The following is a 21,247-nucleotide window of genomic DNA, read 5'->3' on the forward strand; positions in this document are numbered from 1 at the left end:
TGAGAAAAAAATAGTCTTTGGTAGTGAATGAGTTAAAAAATATATATAAATAAATATAAAGAGGCTGGGATTGGGGCTATTTGACAATTTTGAGGTCGACAATGTCCCTAAAAAGCTTATTGACAAGAAAAAAAAACTAAATGATTTCTATCCGAATGAATTGGTCATTAATGCCGCTAGACGTCCAATCCATTTTCCTCTAAATGGTTTGGACGTCTCCAGCTGTCAATGAAAGCCAGACTAGTGACATAGAAAGCCCTTTACCATCCTGGAAAAGCCTGCTAGCTGGCTACATGCCATCACAGAGACCCCCTCCTCACCCCACCGGGGGAGGGTCTGGTCCACACACAACCACGCAAGCACGCCCACACGAGAGCGCGTGTTAATTAAGCGGCGATGTCACGCGGGCCAAAAAAGCCAAGAAGAAAAAAAGAAAAGAAAAAAGAAGAAAAGGCCCCTCTAGGTAGACAAACGCTCGCCACCGCCGCTACAGTGACACGGTCATAAGACACTGGCGCGACAAGCCCAGCCCCCCCGACCCACCCTCGGGACCCCTGGCGTCGGCGAGCGAGATCCAGTGTGTCAGCGGTGGGCTCGGGATGTCCCGACGAGGACAAAAGACACAAAGGAGTCCAACTTAGAGCAGATAAGACTTAAATATAGATCTTAGATATTTAGAGCAACACATATTATACATGAATTCTTCTTTAGTTTTTTTTTTAAATCTTTTTTTTGTTTGTTTTTAGAAGCCGCACAAGCTTAAGACACGCATGAGAAACCAGACCAACCAACACAAATGATTGAACTCATAATATATCGTTTTCTTTCGGTAACCTCCGCCAAGGAGACCCTTTGTTGACATTGACAAAGATAGACGTCCAATCCAATTGGAAAGGATTTTAATTTTTACAAACCCCGTTTGGACATCTATCCCCGTCAAATGGCGCCAAGTAACCCCCCCACCCCCCAGCCTCGGCGGAGGTCGGCGTTTTCCGTCACTGGAAAAAAGCGTAGGCGTAAAACGATTGTTAACGCAACTCACTGCCACAAACACGTATGTTGACAATGTGCGGATATAGAATTAGCTTTAGCTTGTTAGCGAAAAGGCAGATCGACTCTGAAATGTTTTTTTTCCTTAAAGTCTCTTCCGGTTGGGAATAAATAATGGCTCAGATGCAGTTTCAGGCAAGCTGAAATTTGGACACTTTAAGACGACTGCGTCCGTCCGTGCTAATGGTCGATGGCTAGCGCGCTTTATTCTTATTTGCTTCTGGAGTTTTAGCTGCTGGTGTCAGCTCGCTGGCGGCTTGAAAAACTGCTTGTTTCTAAGGTGACAAAGGGTTTAGAAAACGCACGACAGGATGCTCTACCGCCGCCGCCGCGCTACACATTCCGACCGCCGCTAGCTAGCATCCAACGTAGGCACTGTCTCTTTTGACATCAGAACGGCACTTGGCTAATCCGAATCGATGCTGGATTATGAACGCCGACCCCTTTGCAATCAACCAGCTGTGGCTTGGAGCACCAGCAAGCAAAAAATGATGCTAATAAGAAATGGGATTACGTTTGAAAATGATCAAGGTTTCAGGTTTAGGGCATTGGATCTCAAGTGTTGGGACCCGCGTTACCAAAAAATATTGTAATAAAAAATAGGGTTGTTCTGATAAGTTTTGACACCCGATACTAATAGGGCCTTTTTTGGGGGCGGGTAGGTAGGTAGTCGGCGGAATATTCCACGGCTCGTATGGCACATTGTATTAGACTCGATACATTTCTCGATATATACTGGATTTATATAGATCAACATCGATAACGACGACGACGACAAAGACGACGAAAACACAGGATTGACGCAAAAAGGCCTGGAAAAACCGTGTATTGCTTCGGAAAAAGAATGACCTTTGTTCTAGCGCGGGTGGGTGGGTGAATGGGTGGCTTTGGGGAAATGTGCCCTTCAATGTGCGTGGGACGGGCTAGCTAGCGGGCAGCTAACGGGGTACAAAGAGGGGTGGAGTTTGGCACGCAGCTTTTCACCAAGCCGTCAGAATGTCAGTCGCGCTCGATGGACTTACCCTGTTGTCAAGAATACAAAGACGGAAAAAAGCACAGACACACGACAAGCGCTTCCAGTCGAAGAGCAAAAAAAAAAAAAAAAAGCCAAACAAGTTGTGACCAGAACGCAAACACTTAGCTTCCTATGGCGCTTTGGATGGCGCACCAGGAAAAATGCCCCCTGCTGGGCGTCACAGTTCTGCGGGGATGTAAACAGTTTGTTTGGGGGGGGGGGCAAAAAAAGCCAAGAAGGGGGTGGGGGGAGTGGTCCAAGTGCTAAAGGCTTGGCGGCGGAGCTGCGGGTGGGCGTACGACAAAGTTCCTGAGCCCTCAGAACGCGGGATGAATACAAATGGCTCCTTGGCTCTGACGCCAAAAGCCCTTTACTGTCGCTAGCAAAGGAGAGTCCTTCAGCCCAGAAGAATGATTGCCCCACTTCCGACGCTGAATGTTTCCGCCGCTTCCCTTGGCTCGCTGGGCGCTGGCTTTGTGCAGAGCTTAAACAGCCCCCGCCCCCCATGTCAGACCTCGCTCTCCACGCTGGAGAAATGGGCCGAGCCCCTTCGAGAGCACAGGTTCTTGGATTTGAGGGGCCCGTGAGGGGACTGCGGGTACCTCTGGGGCTGCGGTACCGAGCGCAGCCTCTGGTACTGCAGTTTGGCGCTGGACACCGAGGAAGGCTGGGGGGCGCCCGGGGTCGACGAAACCACCGAAGGGGAGGACACCGAGGAGGAGGAGGTCAGCGGCGGGGCGTGGACGGGGTGGGACGAGGACGGGGGGGCCGGGAGGGCCGGCAGCGCCGACGGCAGGTTGGCAATCAGGGCCGGGGGCGGGGAAGGCAGTCGCCCTCGCTCCGATCTTTGCGTCCGCTGCTGCTGCTGCTGCTGAAGGACGGTGAGATTGGACTGACTGCCCGACTTGGAGGGATTCTGCGAGCGGTCCGTCTTGGACGACTCGTGTTTGGGCTTGGGCGTGGCGGACAGACTCTGGCAGTGGCGGTAGAGGTCCTCTTGGCTGCGCGAGCTCACCTCGGCCCACTTGGACCAAGGCGCCTGGCCTGGGGGGGACTGGCAGGAAGAACAAGCGGCGGGACGTCGTCCTCGCCATTTGTCCTTGGACTTGCGCCGCTTCTTCTTCTCGTCCTGGACGTGAAGCTTGTCCACCGACCAGTAGCGTCGAGGCGGGGGCGGCGTGAGCGGGGAGGGCGGGCACTGGGAGCCCGAGCCCCAACCCCAGCCGCTCTCGGCCGTCCCCCACCTGTCCCCCCGTTCCGGGAACAAATCGTCTCTGCTGTTGACGCTACCCGCTTTGTCCCTGGAAGGGTAGGTGCTGAAAAACCAGCCGCCTCCTCCGATGCCGCCCACCGAGGCGCCGTCGCGGTGGTCCCAGTACCTCTCGAACTCGCCGAACTCCCCCGACGAGGCCTCGTCGTCCGAGTAGATTCCGACGACCTTGTCCCGGTCTCGGTCCTGGTCGGAGCCGGTCCCGCTCCGCCTCTTGGCGCGGTCGGCGTCCTTCCTCCGCCGCTCCGGCTCGGACGCCCGGTCTTGGTCCGGGTCCGACTCCCAGTGGTGGAAGTGCAGCGCTTCCTTGGGGGGCCCCTGGCCCCTGCGGTCCAGCAGGGGCTTCTTCTCCCCTTCCACGGCCGGCGCGCCCCGCTCGGAGCTTTTACTCTTCCTCCTCTTGGCAGAGACGACGGGCAAAAGCGGCAGGAAAGCGGAGGGGATGACGTCGGAGGAGAGGTTGCCCGCCCAGAACTTGACGGACGTGGACGGCTTGTTGGCGGGGGGCTGGTAGTGTTTGCTGTCCCGGCGTGGGCGCAGCCTGTCTTTCCCCGGGCCGTCCTCTTTGTCTTCCGCGGCGTCCTTGCGGGCGTCTTCGGGCGGAATGCTCCATCCGTAGCTCCTGGTGGAGCTCTCGCTCTTCTTGCGGAAAGACTGCCTGCGCAGGTGGAGGTAGGAGGGCGGGTAGTCGTCGGGCGTTCCCGGCTTGGCCTCCTCCCGCTTGTCGGGATCCGGGCCCTCCTGCTCCGACTTCTTCCTCTCCTTTTTCCTCAGGCGCTCCTCCTTCTTTTTCTTCTTGGCCTTGCGGCGCTTGCGTTCGCGTTCCCGCTCCCGTTCCTCCCGTTTCTTCTTCTTGCGCCCCTTCTTCCTCCTCTTGTTCTCGCGTTCCCTCTCCTTGCGTTGTCTCTTGTCGTCTCTCGACGCGCCCGGGTCGCCTTTGCCCGGCCGGCCCTTTTCCCCGTCGCCCCAGGAGGCCCACCACTCCTGCAACTGCGCCAACTGGCCGCTCCTCCTCTCCCGCCCGTCGTTCCCGCGCGGACGCGGTCTCCGCGGCGGGACGGGCGGGGGCGGCGGACTGCACGGCAGCGAGCGGGAGGACAGGCGACGGGAGCGCTCCTTCCGCCGCGAGCCCAGCAGGAGACTGGACTCTTCGGTGAGCAGGTCCGAGTCGTCCTCGGCCGTGAACTCCCGGTCCCCCGCCCGGTAGCGGAAACTCAGGGAGGAGTTGTAGGTGCTGTCGCTGGAACAGGAAGAAGGAGAATTGGAGCGAGAGGCCGACTGGGAGGACGAAGAGGACGACGAGGAAGACGTGGAGGAGGACGACGAGGAGGACGAGGCGCTGGAGCAGGTGGAGTAGAAGTGGCACGGAGACGAAGGGGTGGTGGGGGTGTGCGTGGGGGACGAGGCGGGGGGCGGCGCCGGCGGCGGAGGAGGGGGACGCCGCCCTCTCCTTCCCATGGGGTCGCCGACTCCGTACCTGCCGCCTCCCCTCCGCCCCAGGGGGAGGATGTTCTCGTACAGGGGAGCCCCCGAGCTCTTCCTCCTGGCCTGAGCCAGACTCCCACGCCGCCAAAAGGGGGGCCTCCGTGGCGAGGAGGGCGCCGGAGCCGGAACTTTGCCTATCGGCAGTCCGCTGGGGCCTTTGGGGAAGGGCCTGGGGATTCCGGCGCCCTTGGGGCCCCCCCTGGGATGACTTTTGGGAGTCTGTTGGCCCCCTCCGGCCTGCTGATCCGGGTTGGCGCCCAGCCCTTCCGGGTCGATGGGCCCGTAGTAGCGTTTGTACTCGTCCAAGCCGTCGTCGCCGGCTCCTTTGAGTTTCCAGTGCTGCCCCATGTTCTGCTGGTACTGCTGCTGGGCCTGGAGTTCCGTGATGCCCCCCGCCAGGCCGCCGATGCCCAGACTGGCGCCGCTGCCCCCGCTCAGGACCTTCTCGGGCTTGGGCCTGTTCCAGCGATCCACCACGGCCAATCTGCGGTCGTGGCGAGGCAGGAAAGTGGAGCAAGGCATGGGACCTTCCAAGAGGAGGGGGCTGTTGGCGCTCATGGGCGCCATGGGCGGCGGAGGCGACCCCGGCAGCATGGCGCCGTACGTCTGACCCTGCGGCAGCTTGGGGGCGTGTTTGGACGACGGCGGCTGCTGCTGCTGCACCATGGCAATGGCGGTGGTGTTGTTGACTGTGGCGGTCACCAGGTGCTGTTGGGCCACGGTGGGCACCGTGTGGTACTGCGGCAGGGAACTCTTACCGCTTCCCGTGGCCGTCTCGTCCTCCAGCTGACAGCAGCTGTACATGCCCTGGCGGAGACACCAGACACAAGTCAGTCATATCGCTGGACAAAATCATTCACAAGACGCATTGATAAGCTCCTCAGAATAAAGCCGAGCTATTCTTGGCGCTTGGAATCTGACGCGGGCGCTAATAACGTCCTTCCCGACGACGGCGGCGGCGTTATCGGCGCTATCGGCGTCCCCCGAGCCCCGCCGCTCTGTGAAATTGAAACCGGAGCGACTCCCTGATTGGCTTCTGGCGAGCCACGGACGTTAAAACGGGGGTCGCAAACTCAATTTAGCCCACAGAATTAAATGTTCAACATTTTTGTTGTTGTTGTAAATATTACAAGCAAACAAATCCTCCACACATCACCTGCGGGTCAAATCTGGCCTTCCAAAGTAAATCATGTGAATTGACTCGCTGGAATACATTTCAATATTATTAAAAGTAATAAAAATATTGACTCGTGTTTTCTGGTAAAGCTTTTGAAACAGAAAGACTATTTACCAACAAAAAAGACAGACTAAAATGGAGGTTAAAAACGAGTATTTTGGATCAGAAAGCTAACATTAGCCTTAGCTATGCTAGCTTGTTGTGTAATGATTCATCCAATTAAAATAGTTCTCCCCACAAATAGTAAACGGAAAAAATACTGCGTTTAGACAATCTGGACACCTCAGCAACCTTGTAAACACAATTTCCAATAAATCTAGTGGAATTTTTTGCCTCGGCGCCAGTCACCTTCGTCGCTAACCAGCACACTTGAGTGCCTCGGACTAATGAGCAAGCAAATATTTACATGAAGGGAAGAGGCCCTTCGGGGCATCGAACCGGCTCATAAATCAACCGGTTCGGTTTAAAAAGGCGACGCGATGGTCCGAGGGAAGCATCTGTTTAAAGTTGAGGACATTTTTTTTTGAGCAGATGGACGTGATTAATGCTCTCTACCCAAAGCGAAGATGGCGGCTTGAGGACAGACAGCAGGAAGCGGAGGAGGAACTTCTGTTACTTGGATTGGCTCTGCCATAAATTGACGTTGCTTGTACATGCAAAAAAATGTTATTTTGTCGGTCATTTTGATCCGTCAACGCACAATTCAGTCAGTGGGAAGGAAACGCACTCTGGATACAAGCTTACTGTTATTGTTCTTTCTGTTAATTGTTTTATTTTAGGGAATAATATATCAAAGAAACCAAAGAGTGGAAAATAAACGCTATTTTTAGAAGTGGAATCAAAACAAACTGAGATGATGGGTCGAAAAACAAAGTATTTTTAGCATTTCTAGCCAAAGATGTTCAAAATGGAGCTCCAAGTTGCTAAGTGGAGGTCAGGCAATTGTTAGCATTCAGCGCACGAAGCCGCCCAGAGTTTCTATCCGTCTTGCATCTGGGCTAAGCGTGGTCAAGTGCTTTTGAGCCGGTCAGAAAGATAAAAGCCCTTGATTTAGCTTTCTAATAGCAGCTAAGCATTATGTCAGAGTGCTTTTTCATCTCCCTCTGGGGGCTACGCATAAACACAAAAGCTTTTGGGTCTTGAAAACAAAGGTGTGCCACCATTGTGTGGGTGTGCTACTCACTCTGCTGAGAACCAGGAGAAAGTCCATTCCTCCTCCGGAGCGCTTAATGCAATGTCGCAGCTTCCAGTAGACCAGATGCTCCCAGGCGAAAACCAGCAAACTGAGGCCCATGGCCACCAGCAACATGTAGAAGACACCCGCCATGTTGTCGATATCCAACTTGCTGCTCATCACCTGAATTTGCAGCAAAGCGTCAAATGCAGCTGTCACTTTAAGAGAAAAAAAAAACAACAAATGTTGCCATACCTCAATCTTGTCATTGTGACAGATCCCCGACAGCCACAGACGCTCCAACATGTCGATCTCGTCTACAATAAACGGGACGTGAGACCGCTCCGCTTCGGTAATAGGCGGGGGAAGGCGTTCTGTCCGTACCGTCTCCCACGAGTTGCAGCAACGCCAGATCCAGAGGTCGCTTCCATCGGGAGTTCTTGTGCAGGGCGATGCCGTAACCGGTGGTGGCAAAGACTTTTCCCGAACCGATGGTCATCACCTAAAAAAATCATCCGTCCGCTCTTTAGTCGGACGGCGTGGACCCGAACGGCGAACGTCCAATGGCTGACCTTGCAGCCTTCGTCCTTGCGAGCCATATAATTCAGCACGGCGGCGTCGTAAATGAAAGCGTCCAGTTTCCTGTACGGACACAAAAACGTACGTGGATGTCAAACAATGTGGCGCCGAGTCATTTGCGTTTTGAGGCTGACCCGGTCTTCAGGTTGTCGATGGCCTCCTCCACGCCCTTTTGGTTGTTGCGGATCATGTACTGGTGCATGTTGGGATAGTTGGAGCGGATGTTCTCCTCCGTGCTGCCGTTGGGAACCGTGCCGAAGCGCAGGGGCGGGTATTGCTCCGTGGGTTGCTGGAACTAAGGGAACGCCACATATTGGGAACAACTTGAACCCGGGTGCCCATCCAACAAGCATAACGGCTAATAGCATGTCATTTTTTCACAATAAAAAACTAAATTGCAGTTCATCTCCATTGAAAATGAGTTTTCCCCCAACAAAACACATTCAAATATATTATTCATGATTTTCATTTTTTTTATTAGTCATTGGTTTTAGTGTTATTAGGTCATAACCAGTTTTTTTTTTATATTCTTTATTAATCTTAACTGCTTTTTGAAATTAACAATATATGCGAATACTTAGGGACTATCAAATATAATAGTTATATATTTGAGTAACATTTGTTTCAATTAAAACAAGCTAAAAGTATTTGGAAATGTAATAATATTAGAAAAAAGACTAGTTCATGATTTGCTATTTGTTACATTTTCTAAACTAAAATATGTTAAAAAATAAAATAATGCCATTATTAATTATTCACTTTAGTCATACACAGAGTATATTTGTGCCCATTTAGATTTTCTATTTCAAAATAAAAATAAAATACTGACAAATTCCAATAACAACAACTATTACATATTTAATTAAGACCTGGCAACCATGAGTGTGTACATTTTGACTCATTTTGACTCATTTTGGTGGACTAAACTTGATGGTGAGAAAGTTTACCTTCTTGTCGGAGAGTCCCGACACGGTATCGATGTACTCCTCCTGGATCATGAAGGCGGCCAGGTTGGCGGTGTAGGACGCCAAAAAGATGACGGCGAAGAAGGCCCACACCAGAACCTGCGGACAGCACAAAAATGGCGTTAATAAAAGATCTCTCGGACCAGAGAGAAAGTCAGGATGCAGAGAAGGTAGCCTAGCAGGCTCACGTAGAGCCAAGCGAAGAACACCAACATTACGTAGAGCGGGTGCATTTTTATTTTTCATCCGTAGGCGGAGTCACGCCAGCCGTCCGTCATCGTAAGCTCCGGCCCAAAATGACATCGTGACGCCACGCCGATGTTGTTACATAGAATTGCATCATGTGGCGTGATGTCACAGAGAAACCAAGACGGTATTCAAACCATTGATTTTTGTTACCATTAAAAATAAATGAAATAAAAGAGAAGTGACTTTTTCTTTCTAATAAAATCCATAAGGGGGAAATCGATAAAATTGTTGCTTTTTAAAGAGGTCTTTTCATCAAAAAAACGTTTGTTTTTTGTGCCACTCATTTTATAATAAAAATAAATTATTTACTAAAAGAACGGAATAATAGATGACGCTAAAAATATATGATTTCCCCCAAAAAAGGTACTTTTTACTACTAAGAGGCTCAACAAAACAATATGTTTGCTGCTTTTTCTCCATTGTATTTGATCTAAACCTTTTTAATTTATATAAAGTATCTACTAAAAGGCTAAAAAAACATGGACAATTTTAAGGGTCGAAATCATTAGACTATCAATACATTTGCCTTATTATTTGTCATTTAAATTGGGCCAAACTGAGCGTCATTGACGTCAAATCCCTGACTGACTTATCATTAAAAGATTACACATTTATCCTCCACAATTAAAAGTTGCCCCCCCTGAGTCGACCTACTCGAGTCATGGCTGATGAGCCCCCACTCAGCCTGATTCCTGATTGGCAGAAATGTCTGAAGCGCCCGGGCTACGCTAACGAGAGGAGCTCTTGACCTAACACCTGACCTCTTTGCCACTTTCAAAGCAATTTACCAGATAAAGTTGAAGAAGAAGAAGAACAAATCTCACCATGATCTTGCTGGTGGTCCCTCGGGGGTTCTCCACGGGCACCGAGTTGTTGAAAACCAACGCCCACAGGAGCCAAACCGACTTGCCGATGGTGAACTTGGAGCCGCCCGACTCTGAGCCAAACAGACATGACATTTTCTTAGGGGGGGGTGAGAAAAAAAAAAAAACACTGGCTGTCGTGGATCGACTCGTGACGTGACGGGAGGGGTAGGGGACATGCCACGGAATATAAATGACGTGATTAGATGTTTTCAGGGGACGGGAACGATCAATCAGGAGGAAAAAAAAGACAGAAAAAACCCTCGAGTTGGTTGGCGACGCCCACTCCATCTGGTTCAGGTCTTACTTTTGGCGCTCTGCAGGCTTCGGTTGTAACCCACGGGACTGAAGAACTCGAAGATGAAGACGGTGACGGCCACCACCGACAGACACATGACGAACATCATCACCCACACGGCTGGGCTGTACGGCTCTGAAGAAAAAAACAAAAAACAAAAATGGAAAGTCAAGAATGAGCATCTTGGAAGGAAATGTCCCAAAATCAACAAGGAGTAAAAATGGAACCATTTTTTTTTTCCAAATGATAAGTCACAAATGTGCTTGGCATTTTGAGTTAATGACCAGCTATTAATTGTCCCGGTTTTAAATGAGCGCTTATTTTTCGACTTAAAATAATAAAGTGCAAGTTGTCCCTGGTGTCTCGTGAGCACCACAAAAATGAAAACCTAATGTCATTTCCCAAAAAGAATAGCTCATTTTTTGCATAAAAGCCATCATCATTTTTAAAAATAATGGCCATGTTAATTGTGAGTGCCCGCCGACTACTGCGACGCCATTTTTAGCGACGCGGATCAGATGCCATTTCCCCAGCAATTTATACGGAACGAAAAAGGTCAGCCAAAAGGCTTCGCGTGGCTTTTCTTCGGGAAGCGTATGTGGACATAATCAAGTGCATCGGATGTGTAAGATGAAGAAGAGGATGATGATGAGAGGCGGAGCTCAGCGGGGAAGAGAAAATTCCTTCAAGTTGTGGCCCAGATTTGCCCAACGGACCGCGGGTGGATTCCGCTGGGCTTAAATCGGATCAAACGCCACCTCTGCCGCGACATCGCTCCCGTGGATCAAGTGGTAAAAGGGCGGATTTGCCCTCCGTTGACGGCCACGCGGCGCCATCTGGGAGGCGGCATGTAAATATTTAGCCGGCTTGATTTCCTAGGGTGCGTACGTTATTCTTTATTAAGAAGTAGCCTCGTAAAAGGACTCATTAAGAGTGAAGGTTGAACTGATGTTTACAGCATGGTAAATTGATTTTTTTTTTTTAATCCACCCCCAACCAAGTTTACATCATTGGAAGAGAATTATTGATGAGTCATGCTGTTTATCTGTTTTGATGTCAAACAGATTTAAAAGGAGCATTCGGTGCCAATATTGTTTTACAGGGGATGTTTTAGTCGGACTTTTTTTTTTTAACAGGTCAGCTTTTTTTTTTAGACGTATTCACTGTCAGACTAGAGAAAATTGATATGAAAAATAGCCATTGGTCATCAATGCATTTGGCTTGGGCATCTTTCTAATGGAAATTGAGCCAAAAAAGGCTTTTATGAAGCAAAACTAAAGTTTGTGCAAAAAAATCTCCTATATTTGATGTTTTATTTAAAATTTAAGAGGGAGGTTGCCACAAATTGGATTGGACGCCATGCCCACATCTGCATTGTTCTATCACTGCGGCACTGGAGAGGAGGACTGAAGGTGAAAGCCAGTGACGACAACGACGACAGCGTGGAGGAAGCGCTTAGCGTTAGCACGGAGTGCAAAGCTATCAGATAAGCTCCAAGTCGGCTTGCTAGCATACCAGAAGAGCGCAAAAGTTCAAAGTCAACGCGCCACCGGCTGACTTGGCTGGCATTTAACAACGTGGGGGGTTGGGGGCAGGGGGGGGGGGGGGGGCAGTGGGGTATCATCCATGGAAAGAAAGGATCTCTGTCACTTGGCCGGCCACCCGCATCGCACCAAATTCTACACAAGTCACATCCCTAGCATGCCTACCTCATTTCTCCCATTGAAAAAAAGCTATGTGACCCCTGGCTCACCCCTCAGTAAAATGTGTAACATCCTAAAAGTGACCCAAAATGCAGTTTACCACCTTAAAAAAACTAGGCAATACACTTAAATCTGTTATTGGCACCCTAAAAATGCCGTGTTGTCCTAAATCCATCTTAGCCACACTAACAATTACCCGTGTGACCAAAACTGGTCCCAGCAATTTTACGGCATATTTCACCTGTCTCCTGTTCCCATTTTCCACCCTAAAAACAACTAAAAAAATGGCCTCTCTAACCTGCACCGCTCCTAAACCTGTTTTTGCCATCCAAAAAATGAGTCACGCTCACTTGTGTCAACCCAAACCTGAACATTTATCTATGAAAAAGCAATTGTGTGCCACGTCAGCCATGTTATGGTCCCCTAAAACCCCCCGTGTCAGCCCTCATTTCATTTTTTTGGCCCTGGGTGGAGAAAAACAGATGAAATACTGACCGAGAAAGGCGGAGGGCGAGACGGTGCCGTTGCTGCGAGACACCATGACGCTGATGCCCGTCTCCACGAAGGGCACGGAGAACTCCACCACCTCCGAGCGCTCCTCGTTGATGGTGAGCGAGCCGATGGCCATGTCGGCCCTGTTGGACACCACCTGAGAAAAATCCGGGTGGAGCGGGCTGCAACAGTGGGCGGAAACCACAAAAAAAAAACAAAAAAAAGGGGGGGAAAGCCCGAACTGGGCGGGAAAACCCACCTCGCCCACCATGCCGTTCCACTCGCCGTCAATGTTCTTGCCGTGGCGTCCGTTGGTGACCAGGTAGAGTTCGTAGGTGAAGCCCACGATCTTGGCCAGCCTCTTGAGGACGTCGATGCAGAAGCCCTTGCAGCAATGCTTCATGGGAGATGTGCCCTCCACCACTAGGCTGCAAGTGGAAGGGGGGGGGGCAATTTCAAGTTTTGGACAACATGACCTTTGACCCTTTGATACATTTTGGCATTTCTGGATTTTGTCTTCCGGCCACTTCCCATCCTGCCTGTCATTTGAATGTCTGTCCCGGCCACCTAGCAACACTGCGACCAATCCAAAATGTCCTACCAAATCCAAGACCTTGACGGCAGATAAAAAAAGGCCCCACGCACAACAACAGGAAAAAAATAAGCTAGTGCGCTCTTGTATGTTTTTATGCACGTGAGTAGGTTGAAAACAGGTGAACTTCCAGTATTCCCCCTTGGCCAATCAAATTGATGGAAGGACGACTTGTTATCTGCTATTGGCCAGGCGGGTCGGGAGTTGCCAGTCACCGGCTTATCTGGCGCAGACGGGCGCCGGCCGGGCAGTTACGAGGATGCCGCCCGTTATTAAGCGTCCAATCTGGATCCTACCGCCGCGTCTTGTCGGAAGACAAAGGAAAAATAGTAGTGCTTGCTTGTTCGCTTGCTTGCTTTGCCGTATTGATTAGATTCTATTTGCATTTATATGATGTTTTTTGCTGCGCGTGGCGAGGAGGCGAGGCGGACACATTGTTGATTTGTGTGTCGGCACGCGCACTTTACTCTGATGAGCGCTAATCAGGTTAGTGGGGGCCATTAACTTCCATCCCGGGGAAGCGCGCGCAGGGGTGAAGGAGAGGGGAGATCAAACCAGAGGGGAAATTGGAGGAGAAGGGGGGGGGGGGGGGGGGGGGTTGGAAGGATGGAGGAAGAGTCAAATGCCGACAAAGTGGAAGGAGGCGGGAGGAATTGGAATGGGAGGAAAAGATGAGGACAGAAGAGGAGGAGGAGGAGGAGGAGGAGATAAAGAGGGGGAAACAAGAGGAGCAAGAGAGAGAGAAAAAGAGGGGACATTGGAGGAGGAGGAGGAAATGAAGCAGGAATTGGAAAAAGAGGGTGATGGAGAAGAGGAAGGGATGTGGAGTGAGGAAGAAAAAGAAAAAAGGGCACAAGTTTAGAGTGAAAGAAAATAGGAAGAAAAATGAGAAGGGAAAAGATTTAAAGAAGAAGAGAAAGAGGAAAAAGTGACCTGGAGTTGAGGGGCATCCGGCAGGGCACCGAGTCCCGGATGCAGGAGCTGGTGCCCGGGTCGGCGGGCTCCACGATGACAAAGGGCCGCTCCTCCAGCGTCACCACCCGCAAATGCTGGGCGTCGTCCAGCGGCTTCAGGAAGGAGCCGTAGCGGGACCACGGGTGGTAGCGGAGACGTAGGTGACCGTTCTCCCACCAGCCCACCTGCACAAAAACAAACCAAAAATGCAATGTGGGGACCAAATATTTCCCCCCAAAAAATGGAAATTGGACGCCAGCGCACGTGGCGTCGAGCCGCAATCCAAACTGACCTCTTCCCAGCCGCGTCCGTTGTTGTAGGAGATGACGTCGAGAAGCGGATTGGACAGGTAGCCGTCGTCGTTGAAGGAGTAGTCGCGGCCCCCGATGGAAATGTTGGTGAAGTACCTGAAAAGAGACCAAAAAGAATAAATCAAATACTATTACTATAGTACTACAGTTACACTATGGTCTGTCAATTACAGAGAAGGAGTTCACAGTAAATAATTGCAGCCATATGTTCCAAAAACAAGCCACGTTAGGCAAAAAGCCACGTTTTGCGAGCTCCGGCACTCGCGCTCGTGACAAAGCGACCCCCAAGCCAATCGCCGCAACGTCCAGATCGATGCGAGCGTGCTCGCTTGATGGTTGAGCGAGAGCCAGGGGTTGCGTCGTGAACAGCAACGCCGGCCGCTAATAAAAAAAAAAAAAAGAGCAAAGACGGAAAAGCTGACAAGGGCGCAAAAAAAAAATGAGACGCGTTAACACCGGCGCAAAGACGTTGTTTAGATGCCATGGAAACAAGATGGACGCCGGTAAATATGGCGTTCCATCTCCCCAAAGAGAGGAAAAAGTTTCTAACGAGAAACCACAACTTGAGAAGGAATGGACAAAGTCTAACTTCATTTTAATGACATTAATGGGGAAGGAAGGGGGTTGTCCCTACCAACATGGCCGCCAAACATCACAATTGCTCATGGCTAAAAGGACGGCGGAACAAAAGGGCCCAGGACAAAACCGAGCGCCGTCGGGAAGCGGCCGGAAAGCCAAAGAAACGCCAAATGAGTTTTTTATTGAGCGCGGGCAAAGCGTTTAGTCAACAAAAGAGGACGGACGGCGTGCCTGCTCAAATCGCCTGGTCACGTGACCGCCTCATAATAGCCCGCCATTCAATCGGAGCTGGAAAATGGCGTAATCGCGGAGGATTGACCATCATGATTAACCATCATCTAAAGCCCCCACATGACGTTCCACCCACAACAAATGATGGACGGCCATAGACGTCCAATCCAATTTGACTTGGGGCTTTTCCAAATGCGTGTTTGGAAGACAAGAGGGACGCCACCGCCGCCAAGGTGAAGACAAGGAAATGGCGCCTGCGGTGACACGCCAGATGCCAGCAAGAGTAGCTGACAAGCGAATGAGCAGCCGGGGACGCCATTTTGTCTCCTCAATGAGCTGTTGTCAAAAAGAATCTCGTGCTTTCATGCTAATTTGACAATCAACCTGTGACGTTTGGAAAATCAAAGTAGGACGCAGCGGATGTCCTCAGTTAGCCCCACGCTACGTTCCGCTTGCTAATGCCACGCCGCTAATGACCAATGGGGCGCATGGTGTGCTCGCCGGAGCTCAACCGCCAGACAAACTTTCTTTTTTTTTCTTTCTTGCCCCCACTGACGGCGACGGATCGATACTTCTAACAGCTTTGAGGCATTGGCGGCCATGTTGGTAGGGGCAAGATTGACGAAAAAAACACTAACAGTCAAAATTCCTCCATTTTTTTTAGGAGTAATGGTGATGTTCGTTGATTCACGGATGAATTGGATGTCAGCCAATGAGATCATGTGATTTTTGAGTCTTAGTGTTGAAAAATAAATGATAAAATATCAATTTTTGAGGAGAAATACATGTTTTCAAGCAGCCTGCAGCTCTTGCATCTCATTTTTCATTCAGGATTATTGAATCAAGCACCCCCCCCAGCCCCCCAGAGTCTACCTACTCCTCCCCTGCCTAGCTTCCTCACCCACCTCACCCTCCTTTCCTCCCTCCCTGCCTCTCTTCCACTTTCCTCTCCGGCACGTCTCAGGGGGCGCATGCCATTTGTCGTTTTGCATGACAAGTGGGAAAAAGTGGAGAATAAAAAACAAGACAGGAAGGACAAACTGATGCATTGGTCGCTCTCAATGCAATGACTGACCAATTTCTTTTTGTCCACGTGAATCAACGCTCGGCATCAAAGGTCACGCAGGATGGCGACCATTCGGATTTACAGAGTTTGTCGTGTTGATCCTACGCGAGTCAAAATCAATAAAAGGCCTTGATTGACAGGAAACAATAATCCTTCCAACAAGATCCCTAGGAAAGTACTCCATAGCCAGTTGATGATTTACAGCACGGGTGTCAAAGTGGCGGCCCGGGGGCCAAATCTGGGCCGCCGCATCATTTTGTGCGGCCCGAGAAAGTCAATCATGAGTGCCGACTTTCAGTTTTAGGATCAAATTCAAATGAAGAATATAGATGTATATTTAATTGACTGATTTTCACCCTTTTAAATCAATAATTGTCATTTTTTAATCCATTTTTCTGTTTTTTAAACCGTTAAAAGTCCATCGTGTGGCAAGTGGTTGGGTAGTTAGTCGCCTAGCTACCCTGTTTTTTTGTCTGTGTTAAGATTATTCTAGACTTATTATTATATTACTCAATATTAAGACTTACTTTTACTACATTGAAGATGTAGCTAGATGATGGTATGAAAAAAGGCTTTTCCAAGTCATTATCGGTATTATGTCTGAGCTTTTTTATCCGGCAGCTTGTCGCTAACCAAGAATGGCGAGTCACCATGACAACTTGTGTAAAAAGTCAGCCCGCCAGCCCGGCAGCCCGCCCACCCCCGTCGGCAGAAAGCGAGTCTGCGGTTGCTGGGCGACACGTCGTTCAAACGCACGTGACGCTCCCCACTCAAGTGTCGCTCGGCGCAGCTGCGACAATCACGTCTGGGCCAAGCGCTTCCCGTCAATAATCCGACGACGACGACGTTGACGACGTTGACGGCGCCTGTCGGGCTTGTCGCAAAAATCTGTCGACGACGAGACGCCGCCAACGCTCATATCTCGTGTTCACTTTTTGTCTTCCACTAGCTAAAACCTTTTTTTTGTTTACTACAAGCGTGGGTTGCGTCGTTACTACTTTTACTACAGAAGGAACACTAGTAGGAGAAGTATTTGAAGCACTTTTGTTTAGCTTTTTGTCATTTTAGATCAGGAGTGTCAGACTCGTCGGGTTGATTGGCGGGCCGCTATAACGTCAAATTGATTTCACCTGGGCCATTTTAGATAGAATATTTTGATTTTCTTTTATAAAATATTCCCTGAATATTCTGTTTTTTAAAGATCTAAAACAATGTTGATTTTAGCATTTTTTATATATATTTTTAGATTTTACAAAATGATTTTTGAACTAAAAACACAGAAAAATGGATTAAAAAATGACAATTATGATTTAAAAAGAGGTGAAATCAGGAAAATACTCTTCATTTGAATTTGATCCTAAAACAGAAAGTCGGCACTCATGATTGACTTTCCCGGGCCGTACAAAATGATGCAGCGGGCCAAAATTTGGCCCCCGGGCCGCCACTTTGACACTCGTACTTTAAATTAAATCTGCTCTTTTGTCATCTCCACCTTTGTGAATGTGCTTTTAACGGCCCCCATGATGCTAAATTTCTATTAAAAAACATGAAAGCTCTTCCCAGGGAATAACAAGCCACCCCAAAATGTGACCATTAACAAACATTTTCATGACTTTACCTGATTTTGTCGAGCATCCGTTGCGTCTGGTTGCCGTCGCTGTGACAATTTCCGGCGTAGTGAGCCCGCCCGCTGCCGCCGTGATCCCGCCGCAGCGCCATGGCGCCGTGGGTCAGCACCGAGACGCCCTTGGCGATGCGCCTGTGCGGAAAGGACGAGGAGGACGAGGAGACACATTTTTAATGAAGGAAAGAAATTCATTCATTTGTTTTTGACATTTTACAAGAAATCTCTTTTTAAAGCTTCCTTTCACTTGCTTGGCTGCCAAATTTAATTAAATTCCAACGCGTTAAAGTTTCATCTTCCTTCCCCGCGGTAAAAACCGGGTCACACGTGAAAGCACGCATCACGTTTCTCCTCACGTCGTATTTATTGGGAAGCGGGGCCCCCCCTCGTCTATCTTTTATAGGTACGACAGGCGACCAGTCATTAAAATGGCCGCTGTAAACAATGGTCTTTCTTCCTTCACTGTACTGACTCATCAAAATTCTTGCACAAGGTTTGACATTTGCATTTAAAAAGGCGTTGGAATGAGAAGGAAATTTGCTAGAGGGAAAAAAAATGAAGTCTTTTAATTTGATTCATTAGAATTCAATTGACTAATTAAGTGTCAAAAAATAAAAACACAGCTGAATTGGACTAAAGAAGTCTATTTTGACAATGGTCACCCCCAGGACCCCAAAATGGGGCTAAAATGTGAGTACCTGCGAGGTTCATCTCTCCAGCCCTGCGGTCGGATGGAGAACAAAGCCTTGGGGAGCCCCTCCAGACCCAAACCGGCAAGGGCGGGGCCCACGGCGAACCACATGTGACTGGGACCCGCCTGACCGGCGGCCCAGGCGGCGCGGAACACAAGCTCCGCCTCCTCCAGAGAACAGTACAGCAGACGCACCTGCGCAAAAACAGACAAAAAAAATAGTCAACAAATGTCACTGGCAATGGCGCTGTTAGCTTTAGCATCTAATTTCATCTCCTTAGTTTAACGCTCACTAGAATTCCAAAACCAACTACCGTGATGCGTTCAGGTTCCACTTGCCAGAAAGTGAAAAAATGACACGAGAGGGAGTCGTTTAGAGTAGCGTGACACTCAAAAGTACGGCGCCGCGTTCAGGTTTCCCTCGGTAGGTCGTCATAAAAAAATGGAGGGTCTTCAAAGACGTTTTGGAAAGTCATTTTGCCTTTGAGGGAGGGGGTGTGTACATTATCGCAAGCGGTGGCGCTCCGTCTTCTTGATTCATTGGCTGGCGCAGAAAACAGTCGCTGGCCACATGAATTATTCAAAGGCGCAATTAAATGTCGGAATAAAAAAAGATGAGGAAAGAAGGAACCCGACCGAGTGGGTGAAGAGGATGAGGAGCAGAAGAGGAGGAAGAGGAATGTGAAGATGCTGGTGATGAGTTCATCCATTATTCATTTTTAGACATCCGTTTATCTATGCCTTTCATTTTATTGATCATTATTTTCTATATTAACCTCTTTTGTGCCTTGATTTGCTTTTTTTTCAAATATTGGAGGCTCACATCAAATAGTAGATTAAAAAAAGTATTAAATATAGCAGAAACAGTTGAAAATTAATTAAAAACTAAATTGAATTAATAAAATGATATTAATTTTTATTTAAGAAATTGCTATATTTTTGAAGGCAAAATTCCACCACTATTAAAATCCAACAAAGGGCATTTTTTTGTTTTAAATGAACACCCTTTGGCCTATTTAGCCCAAAGCGTACAAGTGGAAAAGAGAAGATGTGAGAATCCCCACGGCCATGCCGTCCCTCCGTCCGTCCGTCCATTCGTTGCTAATGAGACATGGACGGACGGCGAGGAGCCAAAAGACACCCTCTCGCCTTCCCCATCAAAGGCCAGAAGCTCAGCGGGAGGGAATCTGTCTCCCTTTTTTGAAAGAATGACATGAACGTGGAGGGAAAAAAAGAGGAGCCTCACGTCTGAATCCCCCCGAGGGACTCACGGAGGGACGACTTAGCTACGGGAAGCAAAAAAAATAAACAAGACAGACGCAAACGACTGCACGTGGCGGAATTCTGAAGGGAATTCCCCCTGGGATTCTTCATTTTTCTGGAATATAATGAAAATTCAATGTAGCTAAAAAATGAGGAAAATCCAACATCAAAAAATGAAGTCATTTAAATATTTTCTATTCAGTTATACGGAATTATTTATTGAAAAAGACATGTTTTTTTGTGTTATTATATTTTCTAAAATATTTTGTATTTTTTTTGTAACATTTACCTTAAAATTCTACATTTTCTCCACTTCAATGTTGGTCTATTCTACTTTTTATGTAGTTAACATAATTGCAGGTACAGTATCTCATATAAAGTGTCCGTCCGTTGACTATTTAGCTGAAGCAGCACTTTTTTGTGTCCGCAGATAAAGCACCCAAAAAAAAAAATCAATTTAATTTGCACTTACTTTGCCGGCAATCAATGAATCTTTATTTTATTAAAGCCTCATCATTCTCTTGCTAATAAGTTGCTTAATTGGCTTCCAGTGGAGACGAGCCACTGGGGCGACCGCTCGCATTGGAAAAGAAATTCACCAAAGTCGCTTTGGCACAATACGAAACCTTGATTGCTTTCAAAGGACCTCAACGCAAATAAAACATTGGAAAATGTTGTTATTTTAATGTCTACTATGTATATGATAGGTAACATGTATTGATTGGACGGCTTTTGCCTTCGGATTAGCCATGAAAGTGATAAAAAGACATTGCTGACCTGCGCCTCGTTGTCCTTGAGCACGCGTTTGGCTCGCATGCCGCCGGGGTCGTCGCTGACGTTGAGGAGCACCACGCTTTTTCTCTCCCAACCGATGAAGGAGCCGTCCGTCATGCCCTCCACCATGTCCAGAAAGTCCTGGTAGCCGTGGTGGCGCGTGGTGACCACCGAGAAAGACGTCCAATCGTATTCCTCCAGCACTTCGAAGATGACCTCCAGCTGCAGCGCGGTGGAGCAGGTGAACTGCAGGTAGATGGAGCCGCTCTCCTGCCAGACAACGTCGATTCCTTGCGTTATTTTGCGCAAAAATATTCACCCAGGCACGCGTAAACGACGGCTGACAAATGCGTGTTGTAAGGTCAATGTCTGAAAATGATTCATTTGCTAATGGGCTATTGGCTGCAAATAAAAGTCCATTTGTAATGGTGCTTAAAGAGGCCGTGATTTGTCGATCCCCGCTTTTTATTCCCTGCGCCAGCCACGCCGCTGACCTTCCTTCCATTGTGCTTTTCTTAAAGCGGGCCTTCATTTCCCCCTTTATGTATTATTCACACATTGATTGACACGTGGAAAGGTGGTGGTGGTGGTGGTGGTGGTGGGCAGGAAATGAAAGAAGTACCTGAGGCTCCCGTCCCAGGCTGGCGCCCCCGCCCACCGCCACCACGGGAACGCCCGTCTGGGCCGAGATGAACTCCAGCATGGGGGCCAGCGGGGCCCGGTTGGGGGGAGGCGGACGCTCTTCCTCAAACACCAGTCCCTGCAACAATAGGCAAAAGTTGGTGGTCATTTAAAAAAAAAAAAGACATATTTGTGGAAATGCTCAAACATCAGCAAAAAAC

General features: G+C 49.0%; 1 protein-coding gene across 2 annotated transcripts; it reads right to left on the minus strand.

The window, feature by feature from the left end:
* Positions 1 to 1,523: 1,523 nt before the first annotated feature.
* grin2da (glutamate receptor, ionotropic, N-methyl D-aspartate 2D, a) lies at positions 1,524 to 21,165 on the minus strand. 2 transcript variants are annotated; one of them, XM_077743472.1, is made up of 17 exons: positions 21,028 to 21,165; positions 20,409 to 20,675; positions 18,376 to 18,563; positions 17,672 to 17,812; positions 14,159 to 14,273; positions 13,846 to 14,051; positions 12,580 to 12,748; positions 12,324 to 12,477; positions 10,135 to 10,260; positions 9,789 to 9,901; positions 8,698 to 8,814; positions 7,885 to 8,045; positions 7,744 to 7,813; positions 7,556 to 7,673; positions 7,427 to 7,488; positions 7,181 to 7,354; positions 1,524 to 5,627 (listed from the first exon to the last, which is right to left on the minus strand). In XM_077743472.1, the coding sequence occupies exons 1-17, from the start codon at positions 21,106 to 21,108 to the stop codon at positions 2,574 to 2,576; spliced, it is 5,316 nt and encodes a 1,771-aa protein (XP_077599598.1). In that variant the 5' UTR covers positions 21,109 to 21,165; the 3' UTR covers positions 1,524 to 2,573. The 2 variants fall into 2 exon arrangements, with proteins under 2 accessions (XP_077599598.1, XP_077599597.1); XM_077743471.1 differs by having other exon boundaries at positions 12,324 to 12,748.
* Positions 21,166 to 21,247: the final 82 nt, after the last annotated feature.

The sequence above is a fragment of the Stigmatopora nigra genome, chromosome 21, assembly GCF_051989575.1.
Source record: "Stigmatopora nigra isolate UIUO_SnigA chromosome 21, RoL_Snig_1.1, whole genome shotgun sequence".
Lineage (NCBI taxonomy): Eukaryota > Metazoa > Chordata > Actinopteri > Syngnathiformes > Syngnathidae > Stigmatopora > Stigmatopora nigra.